We start from the raw sequence: 20,466 nt of genomic DNA on the forward strand, positions 1-20,466 counted from the left end.
GGACGAAATGGGCGGAGCCTCCCGCTGCCGGCGCTACCGGTTCGGCGAGCCAGATAGAACCAGGCGGATTTAACTGGTGGTTTCAATAAAAGAGAATATATGTAACTCAGGGTCCAACTGTGGGGTTCTTGGTGCTTTCTGACTTTGGTGGTTTTCTTGAAGATGTTTCATGACCGAACTAGGTAGCATCATCAGTGTTACCAGTCTTAGAAGGGGATGGGTTGTTGGAGGAGGTGGAGGTGGAGGAGGTGGTGGTCCTTGATGCTTTCCGAGCTTGGTGGTTTTCTTGCAGATGTTTCATGACCGAACTAGGGAACACAATCAGTGTTAGAAGGGGGTAGGTTTGTGGAGTGATGGAGGAGGAGGACTGTGGGGTCCTTGGTGCTCGCTGAGCTTGGTGGTTTGCTTGCAAATGTTTCATGGCCCAACTAGATAACATCATCAGTGTCTTGTTTCCTTTTTGGCATTTTGATTATTTTTGAAAGGCATGTAGATGTTGTTTATCTCTATGTGCCTGTTGATGGCCAGTTTGTCTGATTGCTAAAAAAGACTGTTCTGTTTGGGTCACAATATTTAAATCACGTTGCTTTCCCCTTTGCAATATGACCCACGGAGCAAACCTAGAGCCAGTTTAGACTAGTGGTTAAGGCATCAAACTAGAAAGTGGGCGATTATGAGTTCAAATCCTCCCTTAGCCACGAAAGCCAACCAACAACGCTCAAACCCAACCCACCTTGCAGGTTATGAGAAAAATAAGAGGAGCAGGGCGTGTTGGATGGGTTCACCACCTTGAGTTATTTGTAAAAATAATAATGATGAGATACAAACAAACAAGTGGCTCAGTGGCTAAGACGCTGAGCTTGTCAATTGAAAGGTTGGCAGTTCAGCGGTTCAAATCCCTAGTGCCGCATAATGGGGTGAGCTCCCGTTCCTTGTCCCAGTTTCTGCCAACCTAGCAGTTCGAAAGCAGGTAAAAAATGCAAGTAGAAAAAATAGGGACCACCTTTGGTGGGAAGGGAACAGCGTTCCGTGCTCCTTTGGCGTTGAGTCATGCCGGCCACATGACCACGGAGACGCCTTCGGACAGCGCTGGCTCTTGGGCTTTGAAACGGAGATGAGCACCGCCCCCTAGAGTCGGGAACGACTAGCACTTATGTGCGAGTGGAAACTTTACCTTTACAAACAAACAAATAAGCTTATATATGGTTTCCTGATCATTTCTATTGACTGTTTTCCACTGTTTCGTCCCATTCAAGGCACTCTCTGGAACCTGTCATCTTACGAACCCCTCAAAATGGTGATCATTAACCACGGTCTTCAGACGCTGACCAATGAAGTGATCATCCCTCATTCAGGGTGGGAGAATGAGCCGAACGAAGATTCAAAGCCTCGAGACGCGGAGTGGAGTACAGTCTTCAAGAATACGTCGGGATGTCTGAGGTGAGAAATGGGGTCCGTACGGCAGTTCCATGGGCCAAAGGGAGGGAAAACGAAAGCAGAAATGGCATTCAGTTAGTTCAAGTAACCATCTGTTTTATAGTCGGTGCTGGGGAATATTTGGTTGAATTTAGCATAAACCTGTTTTGGTGTAAAATGGTCGCTCAGTGGCTAAGACGCTGAGCTTGTCAATCGAAAGGTCGGCAGTTCAGCGGTTCAAGTCCCTACTGCCACGTCACGGGGTGAGCTCCCGTTCCTTGTCCCAGCTTCTGCCAACCTAGCAGTTCGAAAGCACGTAAAAAATGCAAGTAGAAAAATAGGGACCACCTTTGGTGGGAAGGGAACAGCGTTCCGTGCGCCTTTGGCATTGAGTCCTGCCGGCCACATGACCATGGAGATGTCTTCGGACAGTGCTGGCTCTTCGGCTTTGAAACGGAGATGAGCACCACCCCCCTAGAGTCGGGAACGACTGGCACATATATGTGGGAGGAACCTTTACCTTTACCTTTTAGTCACCTTTGCTTGTAGAGCTACAGTCTTGCATTCGAAGTAGGCAAATATATTCCGTGAAGAATTTTAAACTCAATATGGTCTAGAGTTATCCTGAGATAAGATGGGGGGCCAATACAATGAATGAATGAATGAATGAATGAATGAATGAATGAATGAATGAATGAGAGAGAGAGAGAGAAGGAAGGAAGGAATGAAGGAAGGAAGTATTGGATATCAAGAATGGTGGATTGAAACAGCCAGTTTGGAGGGTGGATTAACTGTTTTATAGCTGAAAAAGAGCATTCTGAAGTCAAAACACACTGTTACACACTGTAAGCCGCCCTGAGTCTTCGGAGAAGGGCGGGATATAAATGTAAATTTAAAAAAAAGTGTTTTGAGTTTTCTTACATAGTTCGGATACAATTCTCTAAGATCTGCTAACGTTGAGGTATTTCTTCTCCACAGACTAAGAAATTAAAAATGATTTTTATACACTGATCTAATGCACTATTATTTATGGGGTCCTTGGTGCTCTCTGAGCTCGGATGTTTCTGTTGTGTCCTCCCTCGCCTCCGTCCGAATGATGGCTTAATTAGCCGTCACTATCAGCTCTGGCAGCAGAATAGCCAGCGTCTGCCAAGAGCCTCCGTTATCTTCCACGACGCTGGTGAGTCACTCAGAAACAAACTTCAGCTCTTAATCAGTGGATTTGCCTGTTACAAAGAGACACAGCAGCTCTCGCTGTCTTTTATATCCTGTGGGGTGTGGTTCCATGACTCAGCACTTCCTAAGCCTGCCCCACCCCTGCTTCTGTTGTTCCCGCTTCTCCTGCCTACGAAACCTAGGGTCCAGCCAGGCCTGATTGCCATCAGCCGGGTCTGGAGGCATGGCCTGGGGGGGGGAAAGAGTCAGGGGACGGAAGCCTCGTTATCTCTTCCACCTGGCCTGCTTCTGGCTCCTGGAGCTGAGCCAGGCAAGCCAGTGCTCCCGAGGTAAGTCCTGACAGCCCTTCCCCCTCACTGTCCAAGTCACTTTCTGGCAGCAGGCCCGGCTCAGGGGGCGCAGACACAACAGTTTCCTTGCAGACATTTCATTACCCAACAAAGTGACATCCTCAATGCTCCAATATTAGCAGCTGGAAGATATATCTCTTTCTACAAGATGCACTTTCTCCTTTTTATGAGCTGTGATTGAACACTATATGTCCTTCATTCCTCATTTAGAGTTAAAAATCAAACAAGATTATCTAAAATATGGTTTGTTAGCAGGGGTGAAATGTTCCCGATTTGGACCAGACCAGATCGCCCGATCCAGTAGCGGTGGTTCGGAGAACCGGTAGCAAAAATCCCTGCCCCCACTCCTCCCATGCCCAGCTGAGCTGCGCGATCATCAGAGGGTTTTTTTTTACTTTTAAAAGCATTTTTTCTTCGCCTGAAAAAATGCTTTTAAAAGTAAAAAAAAAAAAGCCTCTGATGATCGCATGGCTCAGCTGGGATCATCAAAGGCTTGTAAAAGCATTTTTTTTACAACCTCTTTGGCCGAAGAGGTTGTAGAAAAAAATACTTTTAAAAGGCTCCTCTGGCGATCCCAGCTGAGTTACCTGATCACCAGAGGCTTTTAAAAGCCGAAGAGGTTGTAGAAAAAAGGCTTTTAAAGGAAAAAAAAAAGGTTGGCCACACTCACCCAGTCACATTACACCTTCCCCCACTAAGCGATGCCCACAGAACCGATAGTAACAGATTTTACATTTCACCCCTGTTTGTTAGTTATAAATGTTGATATGTTCCAAAACAGGCAAACATAGATATATTTTTTTTGGCTTGGACCTAAAAAGAAATTATTGTAAATTGACCTCTGTGATTCTCCATCTTCAACTGCCCCTGACTTCAAAAGACACAAATTAGAATTGCCTGCCTGCCTGCCTGCCTGCCTGCCTATCTATCTATCTATCTATCTATCTATCTATCTATCTATCTATCTATCTATCTATCTATCTATCTATCTATCATCTATTCATCCATCCACCCCATCTATCTATCTATCTATCTATCTATCTATCTATCTATCTATCTATCTATCTATCTATCTATCTATCTCTATCTATCTATCTATCTATCTATCTATCTATCTATCTATCTACTATCCATCCATCCATCCATCTATACATGCATGCATCCACCTGCCCATCCATCATCTATCTATCTATCTATCTATCTATCTATCTATCTATCTATCTATCTATTCATCTATCCAAATCTATCTATCTATCTATCTATCTCTATTTATCTATCTATGCATCCATTCATCCATCCATCCATCCATCCATCCATTATCTATCTATCTATCCATCCATCCATCCATCCATCCGCCCATCTATGTGCCTGTCTGTCTGCCTGTCTATCTATCTATCCATCCATCTATCTATCCTCTCTCTCTCTCTCTCATCTATCTATCCATCCATCCGCCCATCTATCTATCCTATCTATCTATCTATCTCATCTGTCTGTCTGTCTGTCTGTCTGTCTTTCTGTCTGCCTGTCTATCTATCTATCTATCCATCCATCCATCCATCCATCCATCCATCCATCCATCCATCTATCTATCTTATTGCATTATTTTCTGGACCTTTGAACCAACCAGCAGCAAGAAATTAAGTGGTACCATTTGGGGGGGGAAAGATTGATCGTCCTCATTTTCAGGCATTCTGTTTTACGTTTGATCAGTTTTTTAGGCCGATATAAATAAAGAAGAGAAAATGAAACGAATCACTCAGCATGTATTTTATGTGCTTCCATAGCTCGGCATCCAGGCATCCTATAATAATAGAGATTTGTAAATGCTGACAGGGCAGTGACAAATGCTGATTGATCATCCATGCAAGAAACAAATAGATGGGTATTTTTAACTTCTACTTGAACGGAGACAAATTCCTGGTGGGAAAAAAATAAGTGAAAAGCCACAGAAAAACAAAAGAAAGAGGCAAAAAAGGGGGAAAGGAATAGAATACATGCATATAAATGTATACATCAGAGTATAATGGTGAAAAGGAGTAGGCGAGGCATGATAGCACACTTCCAATATTTGAGAGACTGCCCCAAAGAAGAGGGAGTCGAACTATTCTCCAAAGCACCTGAGGGCAGGACAAGAGTGGAAACTAATCAAGGAGAGAAGCAACCTAAAACTAAGGAGAAATTTCCTGACAGTTAGAACAATCAATAAGTGGAACAACTCGCCTCCAGAACTTGTGGATGCTGCAACACCGTTTTTAAGACGATGTTGGATAACCATTTGTCTGAAGTGGTGTAGGGTTTCCTGCCCAAGCAGGGGGTTGGACTAGAAGACCTCCAAGGTCCCTTCTAACTCTGTTATTCTAGTCTAGTCTAGTCTAGTCCAGTCCAGTCCAGTCCAGTCCAGTCTAACTAGGGCAAACGAGGGTCTCCTGCTTGAGCAGGGGGTTGGACTAGAAGATCTCCAAGGTCCCTTCCAACTCTGTTATTCTATTCTATTCTATTCTATTCTATTCTATTCTATTCTATTCTATTCTATTCTATTCTATTCCATTCCATTCCACTCCACTCCACTCCACTCCACTCCACTCCATTCTATTCTATTCTATTCTATTCTATTCTATTCTATTCTATTCTATTCTATTCCATTCCATTCCACTCCACTCCACTCCACTCCACTCCACTCCACTCCATTCTATTCTATTCTATTTTATTCTAACTAGGGCAAACGAGGGTCTCCTCTTGAGCAGGGGGTTGGACTAGAAGACCTCCAAGGTCCCTTCCAACTCTGTTATTCTATTCTATTCTATTCTATTCTATTCTATTCTATTCCATTCCATTCCATTCCACTCCACTCCACTCCACTCCATTCCATTCCATTCCATTCCATTCCATTCTATTCTATTCTATTCTATTCTATTCTATTCTATTAACTAGGGCAAACGAGAGTCTCCTCTTGAGCAGGGGGTTGGACTAGAAGACCCCCAAGGTCCCTTCCAACTCTGTTATTCTGCTATGAGCAGGTATCTAGGGATGATTAGGGGTATCTAAGGGTGACGTGATAGCAGTGTTCCAACATTTGAATGGCTGCCACCAAGAGCAAGGAGTCCATCTATTCTCCAAAGCACCTGAAGGCAGAACAAGAAACAACTGGATGGAAACCAACCAAGAACTAAGGAGAAATTTCGTGACAATGAGAACAATAAATCAGTAGAATGGCTTCCCTCCAGAAGTTGTGGGTGCTCTATCACCGAAAAGCTTTTAAGGAGAGATTGGACAGCCATTTGTCTGAAATCATATAAGGTCTCCTGGTTGAGCCAGGGGTTGGACTAGAAGACCTCCAAGGTCCCTTCCAACTCTTGTTATACTGTGTTAATCCCCTCCTCATCTGTATTTCTCCCTTTCTTTTTTTAAAAAAAAATATTAATATTGTTATGACCGTTGCATCAACACCAAGGTGAGGGGTCGACGTGAACGTTCAAAAGACGAGTGTGTGTCCTGCAATCTTGAGAACTGGCTCTGGTGAAGGCTTTTAACACCCTGCCAAGTTAATCATTTTATTTTTGGCTTCCTGTTGCTGGACGTCAGGGCTTCCTAAACAGGCACGTTCCTAGCATTGCAAGCCTTAGAAAATGTGCCGTAGCAAAAAAAAAAAACAGCTTATATTATGAGATCCCGAGTGCCTTTTGCGTTTGGGAGAAATAAACGTTCCCTCGGAGGCATTTCCTGGGATTGGATGTGTTCCCTTTCCATTCCCTCATGAAGAAGATGAAGAGAATAGAATAGAATAACAAGAGTTGGAAGGGACCTTGGAGGTCTTCTAGTCCAACCCCCTGCTTAGGCAGGAAACCCTTCCCATTTCAGACAAATGGTTATTTAAACTCTTCTTAAAAACATCCAGTGTGGAGCATTTACAAATTCTGGAGGCAAGTTGTTCCACTGGTTAATTGTTCTAACTGTTGGGAAATTTCTCCTTAGTTCTAAGTTTCGTCTCCCCTTGATTAGTTTCCACCCGTTGCTTCTTGTCCTGCCCTCAGGTGCTTTGGAGAATAGCTTGACTCCCTCTTCTTTGGGGCAGCCCCTGAGATAGTGGAACACTGCTATCATGTCTCCCCTAGTCCTTCGTTCAACTAAATTAGAAATACCCAGTTCCAGCAACCATTCTTCATACGTTTTAGTCTCCTGTCCCCTAATCATCTTGGTTGCTCTTCTCTGCACTCTTTCTAGAGCAGCAGTCACCAACTGGTGATCCGTGGACCACTGGTGGTCCGTGAGAAAATTGTGGTGGCCCGCTGAAAAATTATTTGCATTTTTTATATTGCACTAAATCAGGGGTCCTCAAACTACAGCCCCTGGGCCAGGTACGTGGAATGAACATTTGTGTTGCTGCAGAGAGTCTCCCCCTTCAAGGTCTTTTTGTATGGGTTGAAGGGGGACAGAAATTCTGACCTGGGGTCTGCTTCAGCCTCCTGGTGCAAGCTTTGGACGAAGGCTGGAAGGAAGTGCCACTGGTGGCGAAGAGCCAGAGGGCCTTGTTCCAGTGGGACTGCATCATGGCCTGGAACTGGCTGACCATCTCAGCCCACTGAGCCTCCAGGCGGCGGTACCTGGCCTTGCACCCCCTGCAGGTTTTCCCTCTGCTTGGAAAGCCTATGCTGCTAGTCCTCAGTGAGGTGCTTCTGCTGAGCCTCCTTCTCGGTCAGATCCAATTTGAACTGAGCTGTTTGGCCAACTCTTTCTCCTGTGGCTGCTTAACTCCAACAACTGCTTCCTGTTGGGGCTCTAAAGAGCCCCGGCAGGCAAGCGAGGAGTGGCTGGGAGGGGAGGGGCAAGTAAAGACCAGCGAGGCGCCCCTTGACACGAGTGACATCGAGTTGGCCATGCCCACCTAGTCACATGACCACCTAGCCACGCCCACCCAGCCGGTCATTAAGCAGATCATATTAGTGGTCTCCGGGATTTAAAATTACAAATTTAGTGGTCCCTGAGGTCCGAAAGGTTGGGGACCCCTATTCTAGAGTCTCCACATTTTGGGATATGGATTATGCAGCAGCACTGCCCGCCCCCATTCCTTGGGCAACACCCCAAAATGCGGCACTGAAAAAGTGCCAACCGACTTCTTGATTCAACGTCTGAATAAGAAGATTGCCATTCCATTTGGTTTTGAAGACGGGTGGATTTCAACTCTCGGGATTCTTAGCATTGGTCACCCCAGTAGGGACCTCTGGGAGTTGAAGTCCACTCATCTGAAAGTTCCCAAGATGGAAAAACACCACGGGGTTATTTGCAAAGGTGGAATTCTCGCAAAGTTTGGATGGCTACCGACATTGCGTTGGGCCAAAACGTAATTCATTTGACTTTGGTTTAACAAAATGTCATTCACCGATATAGCAAGGTTGGTAGATTGTGGTTTGATAGTAAAAAAAAAAAAAGGATTTCCCCACTGGTGCTGAGGGAATGGGGATTTTGCAGTATCCTTCCTCTGCCATGCCCACCAAGCCATGCCCACCAAGTTATACCCACAGAACCGGTCGTAAAATTTTTTGAATCCCATCACTGATGTAGGGTCTGCTTCGGTGGGAGGGGAGTTTGGACTAGATGACCTACAAGGTCCCTTCCAGCTCTGTTAATCCGTTAAAGTTTCTGGGACTTTTTGAGAGAGCTGGAAACATTTCTGCGTTCCTCCTTCTCGGTTCGAGAAACATTCGCTTGCGGTCTATCCAAATTTTTTTTTAAAAAAAGATGTTTTCTTTTTTCCCCGCTTTGGTTTCCAGGTCCCTTCCCATTGTTCGGCTTTTTTATGAGGAGGGCTCGTTAGTTCAGATCCAGCTCATAAAAAGAAGTGTATTCAATCTCCCCGAGGCTGGCTTGAACTCCAGTACCGTTTCCCTAGATTGATACAGGCCTCCCGAATCTCTTGTTCATTTCCAATGCTCTGGACTTCCAGCCCAGCAGCTTCTCCTGGGAATCACTTTGTCAAAGGCAGAAAGTAATGAAGACTCTTCTACGGCATCGCTTTGGTGAAATAATCATTAATCCCCGAAGAAAGACACGGGCTTCTGTGTAGGATCGAGGTGTAGTAATTTCTTTTTTTTTTAGACCGATGCACCAGGCTTGCTCAGAGCTCAGCAGACATTGGAAGTGACCTCTTCTGCTCTCTGAATTTAGTGCTCTGGTTCCTGCAGATGGTTAAGGAATTTAGGAATAGATTGGATTATTCCCCCATTGCAGGAGGTTTTTTGTTTTGTTTTTTTGTGCTTGCTTACGACAGAACCAGGCAATGAACCACCAAAAAATGGAATCCACCCATTTCCTTGCCTAGCAGAGGGTGAAAAATAACAATCTTTCAATTTCAGGGGGCCAGATTCTGACGGAAAGCTAAGGAAAATTAACCGGTGGGATTGTACTGGTTCGGCCCGGTTCAGCTGAACCTGTAGCTCCGACGATCAGGTCGGCCTGCCGCCCTGCTCCTGCGGTTTACTTACTTTCATCTTCTCAGCTGATTGGCGTGGCAGAGTGGATTGCCATGCATCAGCTGTGTTACTCCCAAGAACCACAGAAAGTTAGTCTTTGTAAAACTGCACGTATCCGCGAAGCACGCAATCACCGAACCGGTTGTTAAACCAGCAGCATCCCACCGCTGTAACAATGGAACATCAGAACAATGGTTAATTATAGTTAAATAATACATTTGTCTGAAGATGTTTTAGTATTTTTGGTGCTCTCTAACAGTGGTGGGTTTCAATTTTTTTACTACCACTTCTGTGGGCGTGGCCTGGAGGGCATGGCGTGGCTTGGTGGGTGTGGCTTGGGTGTGGCAGGGGAAGGATACTGTAAAATCTTCATTCCCTCCCCACTCCAGGGGAAGGTTGCTGCAAAATCCCCATTTCCTCCCAATCAGCTGAGACTTGGGAGGCAGAGAATAGATGGGGTGGGGCTAGTCAGCATTTTTACTACCGGTTCTCTGAACTACTCAAAATTTCCGTTACTGGTTCTCCAGAACTAGTCAGAACCTGCTGAAACCTACCTCTGCTCTCTAAGCTTGTACCCTGTTTCCCCTAAAATAAGACATCCCCTGATATTAAGCCCCATCGGGCTTCTTGAGTGCATGGCAATAAGGCCAAGCGCTTATTTCAAGGTTCAAAAAAATATAAGACAGGGTCTTATTTTCGGGGAAACACGGGAGACGTTTCATTGCCCTACTAGGTAATATCATCAGTGCTAGAAGGGAAGGGGGTTTGATTGATGTGAATGAGTGTGAGGTTTGCTCCCTGTTTATATACGCTTGCTGTGAGAGAAAGTCTGGGAAAGGAGCCAGGTGGGAGGAGTCAAGCAGGTAATTAGTTTGGAATCATTATGTAGGCTTAAGAGGGTAAAGTCTGACTCACTTTGAATGCTGTTGAACCTTATCTAACCTAGCCCAGGGACAAACTGCCCAACTGGGAAGGTTCCTGTATAAGAGGCAGAATCAATAAAGTGGCTAATTTGAACTCTTTCACTTTATAGATAGATAGATAGATAGATAGATAGATAGATAGATAGATAGATAGATAGATAGATGGATGATGGATAGTTCAATAGATAGATACATAGAATTCTTTATTGGCCAAGTGTCATTGAACACACAAGGAATTTGTCTTTGGTGCATACGCTCTCAGTGTACATAAAAAAGACAAGATACATTCGTCAAGAATCATAAGGTACAACACTTAATGATAGTCGTAGGGAACAAATAAGCAATCGAATCATACTAGGAAACAATCAATATAAATCATAAGGATACAGCAACAAATTACAGTCATGCAGTCACAAGTGGGAGGAGATGGATGATAGGAATGATGAGAAGACTAATAGTACCCTGTTTCCCCCTAAATAAGGCATCCCCTGATAATAAGCCCAATCGGGCTTTTGAGCACATGGCAATAAGGCCAAGCGCTTATTTCAGGGTTCAAAAAAAAAATAAGACAGGGTCTTATTTTCGGGAAAACACAGTAATAGTAATGCAGATTTAGTGAATAGTTTGACAGTGTTGAGGGAATTAATCGTTTAGCAGAGTGATGATGTTCAGGAAAAATCTGTCCTTGTGTCTAGTTGTTCTGGTGTGCAGTGCTCTATAGTGTCATTTTGAGGGTAGGAGTTGAAACAATTTATATCCTGGATGTGACGGGTCTGTAGATATTTTCACAGCCCTCTTTTTGACTCGTGCAGTATACAGGTCCTCAATGAAAGGCAGGTTGGTAGCAATAGTTTTTTTCTTGTTGTTTGCAACTGACACTTCTCCTGCCTGTGTCTCTGTGTTCTTTCCTTGGCTGGAGAAATCCAAGGTGTTTTGGAAGAAGAAAACCAACTGAAACTCCTACCAGGTTTCTCCTGGGTAGGGGAAAACCACAGCCAGTAATACTGATGATGTTACCTAGTTGGGTAATGAAATGTCTACAAGAAAACCACCAAGCTCAGAGAGCACCAAAGACACCTACAGTTCAATCCCGAGCTACAAATATTCTCTCCTATTGGAAGACACTTTAGTTTGGATGCTGCCTAGAATTAGAAAGGCCTTGGTGATCCCTTCTGGTTGTCTGATGTTCTAGCTGTCATATTCTTTTCTGTGGGTGGTTATAAACTTGATGGCATCTTGAGCAAAACTGAACATGGAGGTGTGGCCCGCCAGCGGCCAGCAGAGCTGGCAGTAGATTCACACAGTGAGGAGAAGTGGTAAAATCCATTTTTTTTACTACCGGTTCTGTGAGCGTGGCTTGGTGGGCATGGCTTGGTCGGTGTGGCAGGGGAAGAATACTACAAAATCTCCATGCCCACCTCACTCCAGGGGAAGGATACTGCAAAATCCCCATTCCCTCCCCACTCCTGGGGGAAGGATATTGCAAAATCTCCATTCCCACCCCACTCCTGGGGCCAGCCAGAGGTGGTATTTGCTGGTTCTCCGAACTGCTCAAAGTTTCCACCACCGGTTCTCCAGAACCTGCTGGATTTCACCCCTGGTGAGGAGGTTGATGAGGAACATGGGCCACTCCTGGAGTCTGGGGAAGGCTCTGACGAGTACTCTGCGTCGGAGGCAAAGATGGTATGCCAATTATCAGCTGCCTTTGGAGTCAGAAATCAGTGAGGCAGACGAACAGCAGGTGCCTGTTCCCAGTGTGCGCATGTGCAGAGTTGCCAGACGAAGGGAACAGCTAAAGAACAAGGGTCGACTCAGGAGTAAGGCCACAGGTGGACGTTGAATGGCCCCTCCCAGATGGAATAAAAGAGGAGCGAAAGGGGAATGGAGTTTGCAGGAGACAATTAGTTCATTCCTGCATACTTGCCAAGTATTGCGGGCATCTGAAAGATATCGGCCTGGCTACTCTCCAAGCCTGATCAATGTCGGTAATGGTGAACTATCTTGAAAGACTGTGGGAGAGGAAAGACTTTGCGGGAGAGGAATTCACTGCAAATTAAATAAAATAAGGTTTATCGGGACGAGGACTCAGCTTCGTGCTGCTGGGGAAGCCTAGGCCCGAACACATAGTTGGCTCATCTTCCAGCCCACGTCCCTGTGCTTTGTCCCTGAGACTTGTGCACAGAGGAATCATATTCTCTGTTAAGAACTACAGATTGCCAGATCTGTCGGTGTTGATGTTCCCGTGGTGTGATAAATACAAGCTCCTCTCCGCTGCAAAGCACTAAAACATGTCACCAACATGGTGGACACCAGCTGAGAATAAATTTTGCCATCATATGTTCGTCCTTTTCACACTTGCCAACAACGTTAAAAAACAAACAAACAAACCCCAAGGTTTAATGAAGTAAAAGTAGTAAAAGAGAAAAGATAAGGTAGCTTTGAAGTTTAGGATAAACAAAAGTTATAGTTTAATGGGGGCCTCTTTTTGTTTTTGTTTTTTGTTTTTGTTTTTTTGTTTTGTTTTTTTGGAGACTTTCTTCCTCTTTTGATCCCGGGCGATCCCCGGCGAGGAAAAGCTTTGATACAATTAAGTAGGGAAACCGGAGCTGAATTTCAAAGATCAAGGTTGTTAGAAGCATGTTCTCAATAACTTATTGATGGCGCTTCGTGGCCCCCGATGTGCAACTCTCAACGGCAGCTGCTGCCGTTCCAGAAAATAATTTTTTGCACAACTTTTTTTTTTAATTGCATGGCTAGCCTAATGGCTTTGGTCAGCTAGGTGGCAATAGCTAGCTGACCTTGGTTGATTTTGAAAAGTTAAGTAGGATCAGAGCCGGTTATTTCCTGAAGGAAAACACTCCAAGGCTATTGTATGTAGACCAGGAAGTTGAGAAAACAAGAAAAAAAAACAAGGAAAAACAAGGAATGCTACATGGATGTGTGAAGTGGTGAGATTCAATTTTTTTCCCTACTGGGTTCTGTGGGCGTGGCTTGGTTGTGGTGAACCCGCATTTTTTGTACCCAGCTTCCTAAACACTAGGTTAGGTGGCACATCTTAAGCCAATGTGGAAATGTTCAGCATAGTCCTAACTGCTAGGTTGGCAGAAGCTGGGGCAAGTAACGGGAGCTCACCCCGTTGCGCGGCACTAGGGAGTCGAACCGCTGAACTGCCGGCCTTTCAATCGACAAGTTCAGCTCTTAGTTCAGCCACTGAGCCACTGAGTACTGAGTCCTTGTACTGATTCTACAACAACTGGTACTTCACTCTAAATTAGAATAAAGCCCATCACACAGTTTTCAAAAATATACCTTTAAGGAATGTGATGGATTGTAGTCTGGATTCCCAGGAGGGAGGAGCTGCTTCCCAGAGGGCAAAGAGGCAACAAAGCTTGGAATGTCTGGTAGGCAGGATGAGAGCAAACTCGGATCCTCCCTGGCAGTTCACAGAGTAAATCTATAGTTATTGCAGACAATTGCTTTAGTTTGGCCAGATTCTGTCTATAGGTGAAGAACCATAAAAGAAACTACTCTTAAGTCACTCTACTTATCATTCTTGGTTCTCGGAGACCGCCAAGGAGAATAGCACTTAGACATGTATACTGCTTCATAGTGCTTTTACAGCCCTCTCTAAGCAGTTTAAAGAGTTAGTATATTGCCCCTAATAATCTGGGTCCTCATTTTACCCACCGCGGAAGGATGGAAGGCTGAGTCAGCCTTGAGCCTGGTGAGATTTGAACTGACAAACTGCAGTCAGCTAAAGTAGCCTGCAGTGCTGCACTCTAACCACTATGCCACCTCAGCTCGAATTTGAATTAACTTTCCAGTCTTGTCCAATCTCACGGCATCTGGTGGTTTGTTCTAAGGCTTGTATCCTGAGCAAGACGGCATATTTTGTGCCCCTGTTAGAAACCGCCGGAGTTCAAGCTTGAAGCTTTCCGTGCTAATAGCCATAAATTATGCATCATTTTTAACTGCAAAGTCACGGCCCTCCCGTTCCACCCAGCCATTTGATGTTGGGTGGAACTGGTACATTAAAGGGGATTCGGTCTGCATCGCACCTTGGGGCCACTACAGGGAAGGGTGGAAGAAGATTCTCTTTTTGGTTGACTCTCAGAGGCTGCCAATGATGAGCTCTCGAGATGCCACACTGATGCGAGATGCCAGCTCTCCAATACCAGCAGTTTAGAGCAGGATGTGATCGTCGAATTTTGTCGACATTTTGAAGGGACTGCTGCTCTCTTGAAGGACAGTGGTGTTCTGAAGGTTGTTCTGAGAAGCCAGGAGAGTGATGTCACTGGAAAAGGCAGAGCCACATTTTTTTTTTTCAGCCTGTGTCTCTTTTTTTAATGGAAATGAGAAACAAAGCACTTTTGGATTCCCTTTTAAATCTGCCTCCAGAGGCCAAAATCCTGCTGCCAATTTTTCTTTTTTAGTGAAAGATGGCTAAATTTCAGTGGCATTTTTTGAGGACTTCATCTGGGAGAAACCTGGAAGAGGAACGGCCGCTGCCGCGCGTGCCAGGCAACATGGCTCTGTGTGCCACTTTGGGCACGTATGTTATAGGTTCGCTATTACGGGTTTAGATTCTCGGAAATGTCCTACTGTCAGCGTTCCAGAAAACCCCCCAACTCCAAGTAAAAACTCTGAAGCGAGCATTTTCCAAAATTCTATCTACTAGAATATGTAAACTGACACATCTGGGAAAACCCGAAACTGAGGAGTCCAGGTTTTCCCTCATTAAATCAAAACCCCCAAAACTATCCCATCACAAAACCCCCAAAACTAGGATCACGTGCTCCTATCACCATCTGTCCCATCTTGAGACAGCACTCAGGCCACTCCTTCTCCAGATGCAGGATCGGCCTGACCTTGACTGACAGGAAGAATGCTGTTATGTCTAAAGACAGCCCCTTTACTAAATCCCCCTCCTACTTTCCCACACAGGAGAAAGTGACAGCATGGAAGCTTCCGGCTTAATATGGCTTAATATGGCTTCCAAAGCTGACACCTACTTCTATTTTACTTTAAAGTCAGGCAAACAGGAAGGGAAGGGAGGAGAGGAGGAAAGGAAAGGAAAACAGAAAACAGGAAGGAGAGAGGGAAGGAAGGGAAGGGAAGGGAAGAAAGGAAGTCAGGAAATGAAGGAAGGGAGGGAGGGAGGGAGGGAGGGAGGGAGGAAGGAAGGAAGGCAGGAAGGAAAGGCAGGAAGGGAAGGAAGGGAGAAAAGGAAGGGAGGGAGGGAGGAAGGAAGGAAGGAAGGAAGGAGGGAGAGAGGAAGGAAAGGAAGGAAGGCAGGAAGGAAAGGAAGGAAGGAGAGAGGGAGGGAAGGAAAGGGAGGAAGGAAGGAAAGGAAGGAAGGAAGGAAGGAAGGAAGGAAGGAAGGAAGGAAGGAAGGAAGGGGAATCAGATTCAGCCAATATCCCATCCCTATCTTTTTCAAACGCAGCTGGTCTTTGGTCTCTCTCTCTTTCTGTAATTAACTACATTGCAGCAGGTGACAAAGAGAGAGAGAGAGAGAGAGAGACCCCGTTCATGTTGTGACAAAAACGCATGGCATCTTGAGCCCAGAGCATCCTTTCAAAGCAAACTAAAAATTCCAGAGCTGAGCAGGCATCTGCTCCCCTCCCTCTCCTCCCTTCCCTCCCCACTCAGTCCTTTCTTCTCGAGCAAGGTCTCCGAGCTACTCAACTTGACAGGAGGGCAAACCAAACTCATACGGAAAGGTTGAGTTCCAAAGAAGCCTTTGAAGCTTCCAAACCGTTTTGGCTTCTCCAGGCTCCCGAACAGCAAACGGGTAGAAAGAGACACTCACAAGTCTATCAAATTATGACCACAACTTAAGCCCAAAATTACTCTTGCTGAACAAATCAGTTGTTAAGGGAACTTTGCCCTAGAGTAGAATAAAAATACGAATAAGAATAGAAATAAATAGAAATAATAGAAATAAGAGGCGTGGTGGCTCAGTGGCTAAGACGCTGAGCTTGTCGATCAAAAGATTGGCAGTTCAGTGGTTCGAATCCCTAGTGCTGCATAACGGGGTGAGCTCCTCTAACTTGTCCCAGCTTCTGCCAACCTAGCAGTTTGAAAGCACCTAAAAAATGCAAGTAGAAGAACAAGGACACCTTTGGTGGAAAGGGAACAGCGTTCCGTGTGCCTTTGGCATTGAGTCATGCTGGCCACATGGCCACGGAGATGTCTTCGGACAGTGCTGGCTCTTCGGCTTTGAAACGGGGATGAGCACCGCCCCCTAGAGTCGGGAATGACTAGCATATATGTGCAAGGGGAATCTTTACCTTTTTAGAAAAGAAATAGAATAGAATAATAACTTTATTATCATTTTAAATGTACACTAATCGGCATACATTAAAATGAAATTTTGTTGCATACAGCTCTCAAAGGGTCACCCCCTCCAATATACACTACATGAACATGACAAAATAAATAAATACAAAATTACGTATATAACCATATATGACACAGAAGAACAACATAGTAGTTCGGGTGTGTACATGTACATGGCGAGAGAAACGAATCTTGCGAGTTTGTCAGGCGGAGGGCATAGGGAACAAAGCTGTTACAGAATCTGGTAGTCCTGCTAGAAATACTTCGAATACTCCTCCCAGACGGGAGCAATAGAAACAGACCGTAAAGTTGTATGTGGATTCTCGAACAATGCTTTGAGCTCTAAGCACATAGTGGTTATAAACAGTATCCTGAATGACAGGAAGTAAGCTTCCTTTAATCTTCTCCACTGTCCTTACCACTCTCTGTATGGACTTTTTGTCTGAGGCACTGCTGCCACCAAACCACACAGGGATGCAGTTGGTTAAAACGCTCTCAATCGGGCCTCAGTAAAAAGTGGCCAGGACGAGAAGGAGAAAGATGCACTCTCCTTATCCGATGCAGGAAATGGAGACTATTTTACAATCTTTCTCGTCACAGTTGTTCAGTGAATTTCTGCAGTTGTTAAGTTAGTAACACAATTGTTAAGTGAATCCAGCTTCCCCATTGACTTTGCTTGTCAAAAGGTCGCAAAACGGGATCGTGTGACCCACCCACCCACCCCTGGAGAACACTGCAACTGTCATAACTACGTCCCAGTTGCCAGGCTTCTCAATTTTTTGAGAAAGTACACAGCTCATTGTTGTGACCCAGGCCCAAGTAGGTAGTAGGAAACTCAGTCCGTGAAAAAACAAACAAACTTTATTCGAACAGCTGAGAATTACTTCATTCCCAGCTTCATTCAACTCAAATTAAAACAAATTCCTCCTAACACAAATTCCTCAGCCCTATTGCAAACCTTGGTCCAATTAGGGAAACTGCCAAAGGCCTTTCTTGGCAAACGTTCAGAAGTCACAAAAATAAATGCAAGACGTAGACGAAGCAGAAGACGAAGCTATCAATGTTGTTTTCCGGCAAAGCTCAAATGCCATTGCTGGTCTGTTTTAAGCCTTATGGGAGGGGCCAATCATCTCCTGGCCTTACTCCCGAGTTGTCCTCTTTGCTTGAGCTGCTCTTGCCTTCTGGCAGCTCTTCTCATGCATGCATTAGGAACAGGCTCCTCCTGTTCCTCTGCCTCACTACTCTCAGTCTCTGGAGGTTCTGGAGTCCGCACCTCACTCCCCGATGGCCCTGGCCCCACCTCAGCCTCATCGCTGTCCGACTCCTTTGCCAGCTCCGCAGGCTGCTGGCAGACTGCAACACTCATAGATTTTAGCAGCACTGAAATACTGAGCCATTTTCCAAACATGTTACAGTTCTTCTTCCTCTGAATGTACTATTTCATTAATTAGTTGATCTAAGGAATCTTTTTCATTTTACTTAAAAGACTGTTGCAAAGCCTCTTGTTTATGGTACGTCAAATGTGTTTATGCCACGTTGGTGGGCCTTATCACAGTGCTCAACATGACAAACATGCCCATTACAAAAGCAGTAATTTAGCCTTTCAAATTGCGTACATAATTCTGACACTACTACACGAAGTAGCTGAAGTCTACAGAGGTATCATTTTGTGGTACACGCAATGAAGCAGTATTTTTCTGTATTTCTTAAAATGTATGTACTGTATCTCTCCTTCGTATCTATGGATGGTCAGGGAATGGTTACATCCAAAGTAACAATTTAAACATCAAAGCAACCAGGCAGAAAACATCAATAAGCCTAACCAACAAATTGCAACAACAACAACAAAAAACCATTTGCAACACAGTGTTGACCAAATTGCAATATTTATGGTAATTATATGTCGGTAGATTCAGCCAACAACCTGTCTGAATCTTCACATTTTTGTCAGTCGGACGTCATCAGGGAAGAGTTGATCCAGTCTGGAGACCTTGAAGATACATTGGGATAAAACCTCCTACAAGTTCCAAAACTCTAGGATTTGGCTGGGTTTAAACCAGGGGTGAAATCTACTTACCTTCCTTACCGGTTCAGAAGCGCATACACCATGCGCACACTTCACATGCACACGCAGACCTACTGTGCATGTGCAAAACCTGTGCATGCGCAGAAGGTAATGATCACCTTATTTCCTGGTTAAAATCAGGAAGTAACAACTCCCAGGCGGGTGTGCGGAGCTGTGCTCCTCCAATGCTACCGGATCGCCGAACCAGCCGCCAAGATCGCTATCGGATCGCCTGATCTGGTGCGAACCGGAAGGATTTCACCCCTTTAAACAGTCTGCCCTTAGCAAAGAGTCACAAAGCTCAGAAGCAGCTATCAAAAACTAAACTGGGGCAGATAGTAGATAGTAGGTATTTACTTCTAAACAGGATATATTCTTCTAAACTGGGGCAGATAGTAGATAGTGGGTATTTACTTCTTAACAAGGTATATTCTTCTAAACTGGGGCAAATAGTAGATAGTGGGTATTTACTTGATTTCCCACGAAAAGCACTTCAGATATTAGCCGGAAAGATAAAGAGACGTTTTCTGGAGATCTTCAATTCTGATCAGTCTAGCAAGGGTCAATTCTACTTTTATGTTTTGACTCAGAATATATGTTTAATTGCAGTTGCAAGATACATTGGAGGGAGGGAGGGAGGAGAAGATAGAGGGAGGGGGGGAAAAAGGAGGGAGGGAGGAGGGAGAAAAAAGGAAGCAAGGAAAGAGAGAGGAAAGAAAAGTAGGGAAGGAAGGAAGGAAGTATTTGGTAAAAGTGAAAGGCATGGGAGGGAGAGAAGGAAGGAAGGAAGTGAGGAGGAGGAAGGAAGGAAATGAAAGGGAATGAGGAAGGAGAAAGGAAGGAAATAGAAGGGAGGGAGGAAGAAGGGAAGGAAGGAAGGGCATTCTGCAAAGTATGTTAAATGGATTAAATCCAAGTCATCTTGTTTATTCTGGCAAGTGATTTTAAAAAAAGAAAAGAAATCAAGTGACAATCTACAAGTGGCAATCTGTCTACTTAAACGTGTGAACGTATTGCTTCAAGACTTCTTTTCCCTCAGCTAATTTTAAACCAGAGTCTTTGCTACAAAGCTGAGGTGACACAGGATTACGGGGAGATGAAACGAAGTTTTCCAGTCCTTGGAAGTGCTCAAGCATTGAATTCAGTGCTAGAATCTGTGCATCAGATATGAGTCCATATTTGGCTATGGGGCTAGCCTCGTAGAAATAGAGGAGATCATTATTTAAGGACCCAACATATGGCAGATTTGCTTATCTTAGTCATGTCAACATTGTAAGGGTGGAATTTATGGACAAATATAGACCAGTCCTTCAATAGCTGCCATTTTCTAAGATGGCGGCCTCACAAGTATGAATATACACAAGGATTCATGATTTGATTCATGAATCATGAATCATGATTCATCTCAACCAACAAATGCTCTGTCTTACACACTGCCAAAAAAGATCAGACCACAAAATACAAGCTGGATGGATACGACCTAACAGACTATCCTCGCTCTGTCAAAGACCTTGGAGTTCTCATCTCAAATGATCTAAGTGCCAGAGCCCACTGTAACAGCATTGCTAAAAAAGCATTAAGAGTTGTTAATCTAATCTTGCGTAGCTTCTTCTCCGGTAATATTGAACTGCAAACTAGAGCATACAAAACTTTTGCCAGACCAATTCTCGAATACAGCTCATCTGCCTGGAACCCGCACTGCATATCAGACATCAATACAATTGAAC

General features: G+C 44.6%; 1 protein-coding gene across 6 annotated transcripts in view; it reads left to right on the top strand.

Annotated features, from left to right (window-relative positions):
• ARVCF (ARVCF delta catenin family member) overlaps positions 1 to 20,466 on the top strand; it is a 404,277-nt gene that overhangs the window by 310,846 nt on the left and 72,965 nt on the right. For all 6 annotated transcript variants that reach the window (XM_058158410.1, XM_058158411.1, XM_058158407.1 and 3 more), the window contains one exon: positions 1,257 to 1,440. In XM_058158410.1, the coding sequence (XP_058014393.1) occupies positions 1,257 to 1,440 (184 nt within the window). The remainder of the gene's footprint in view (positions 1 to 1,256; positions 1,441 to 20,466) is intronic.

The sequence above is a fragment of the Ahaetulla prasina genome, chromosome 15, assembly GCF_028640845.1.
Source record: "Ahaetulla prasina isolate Xishuangbanna chromosome 15, ASM2864084v1, whole genome shotgun sequence".
Lineage (NCBI taxonomy): Eukaryota > Metazoa > Chordata > Lepidosauria > Squamata > Colubridae > Ahaetulla > Ahaetulla prasina.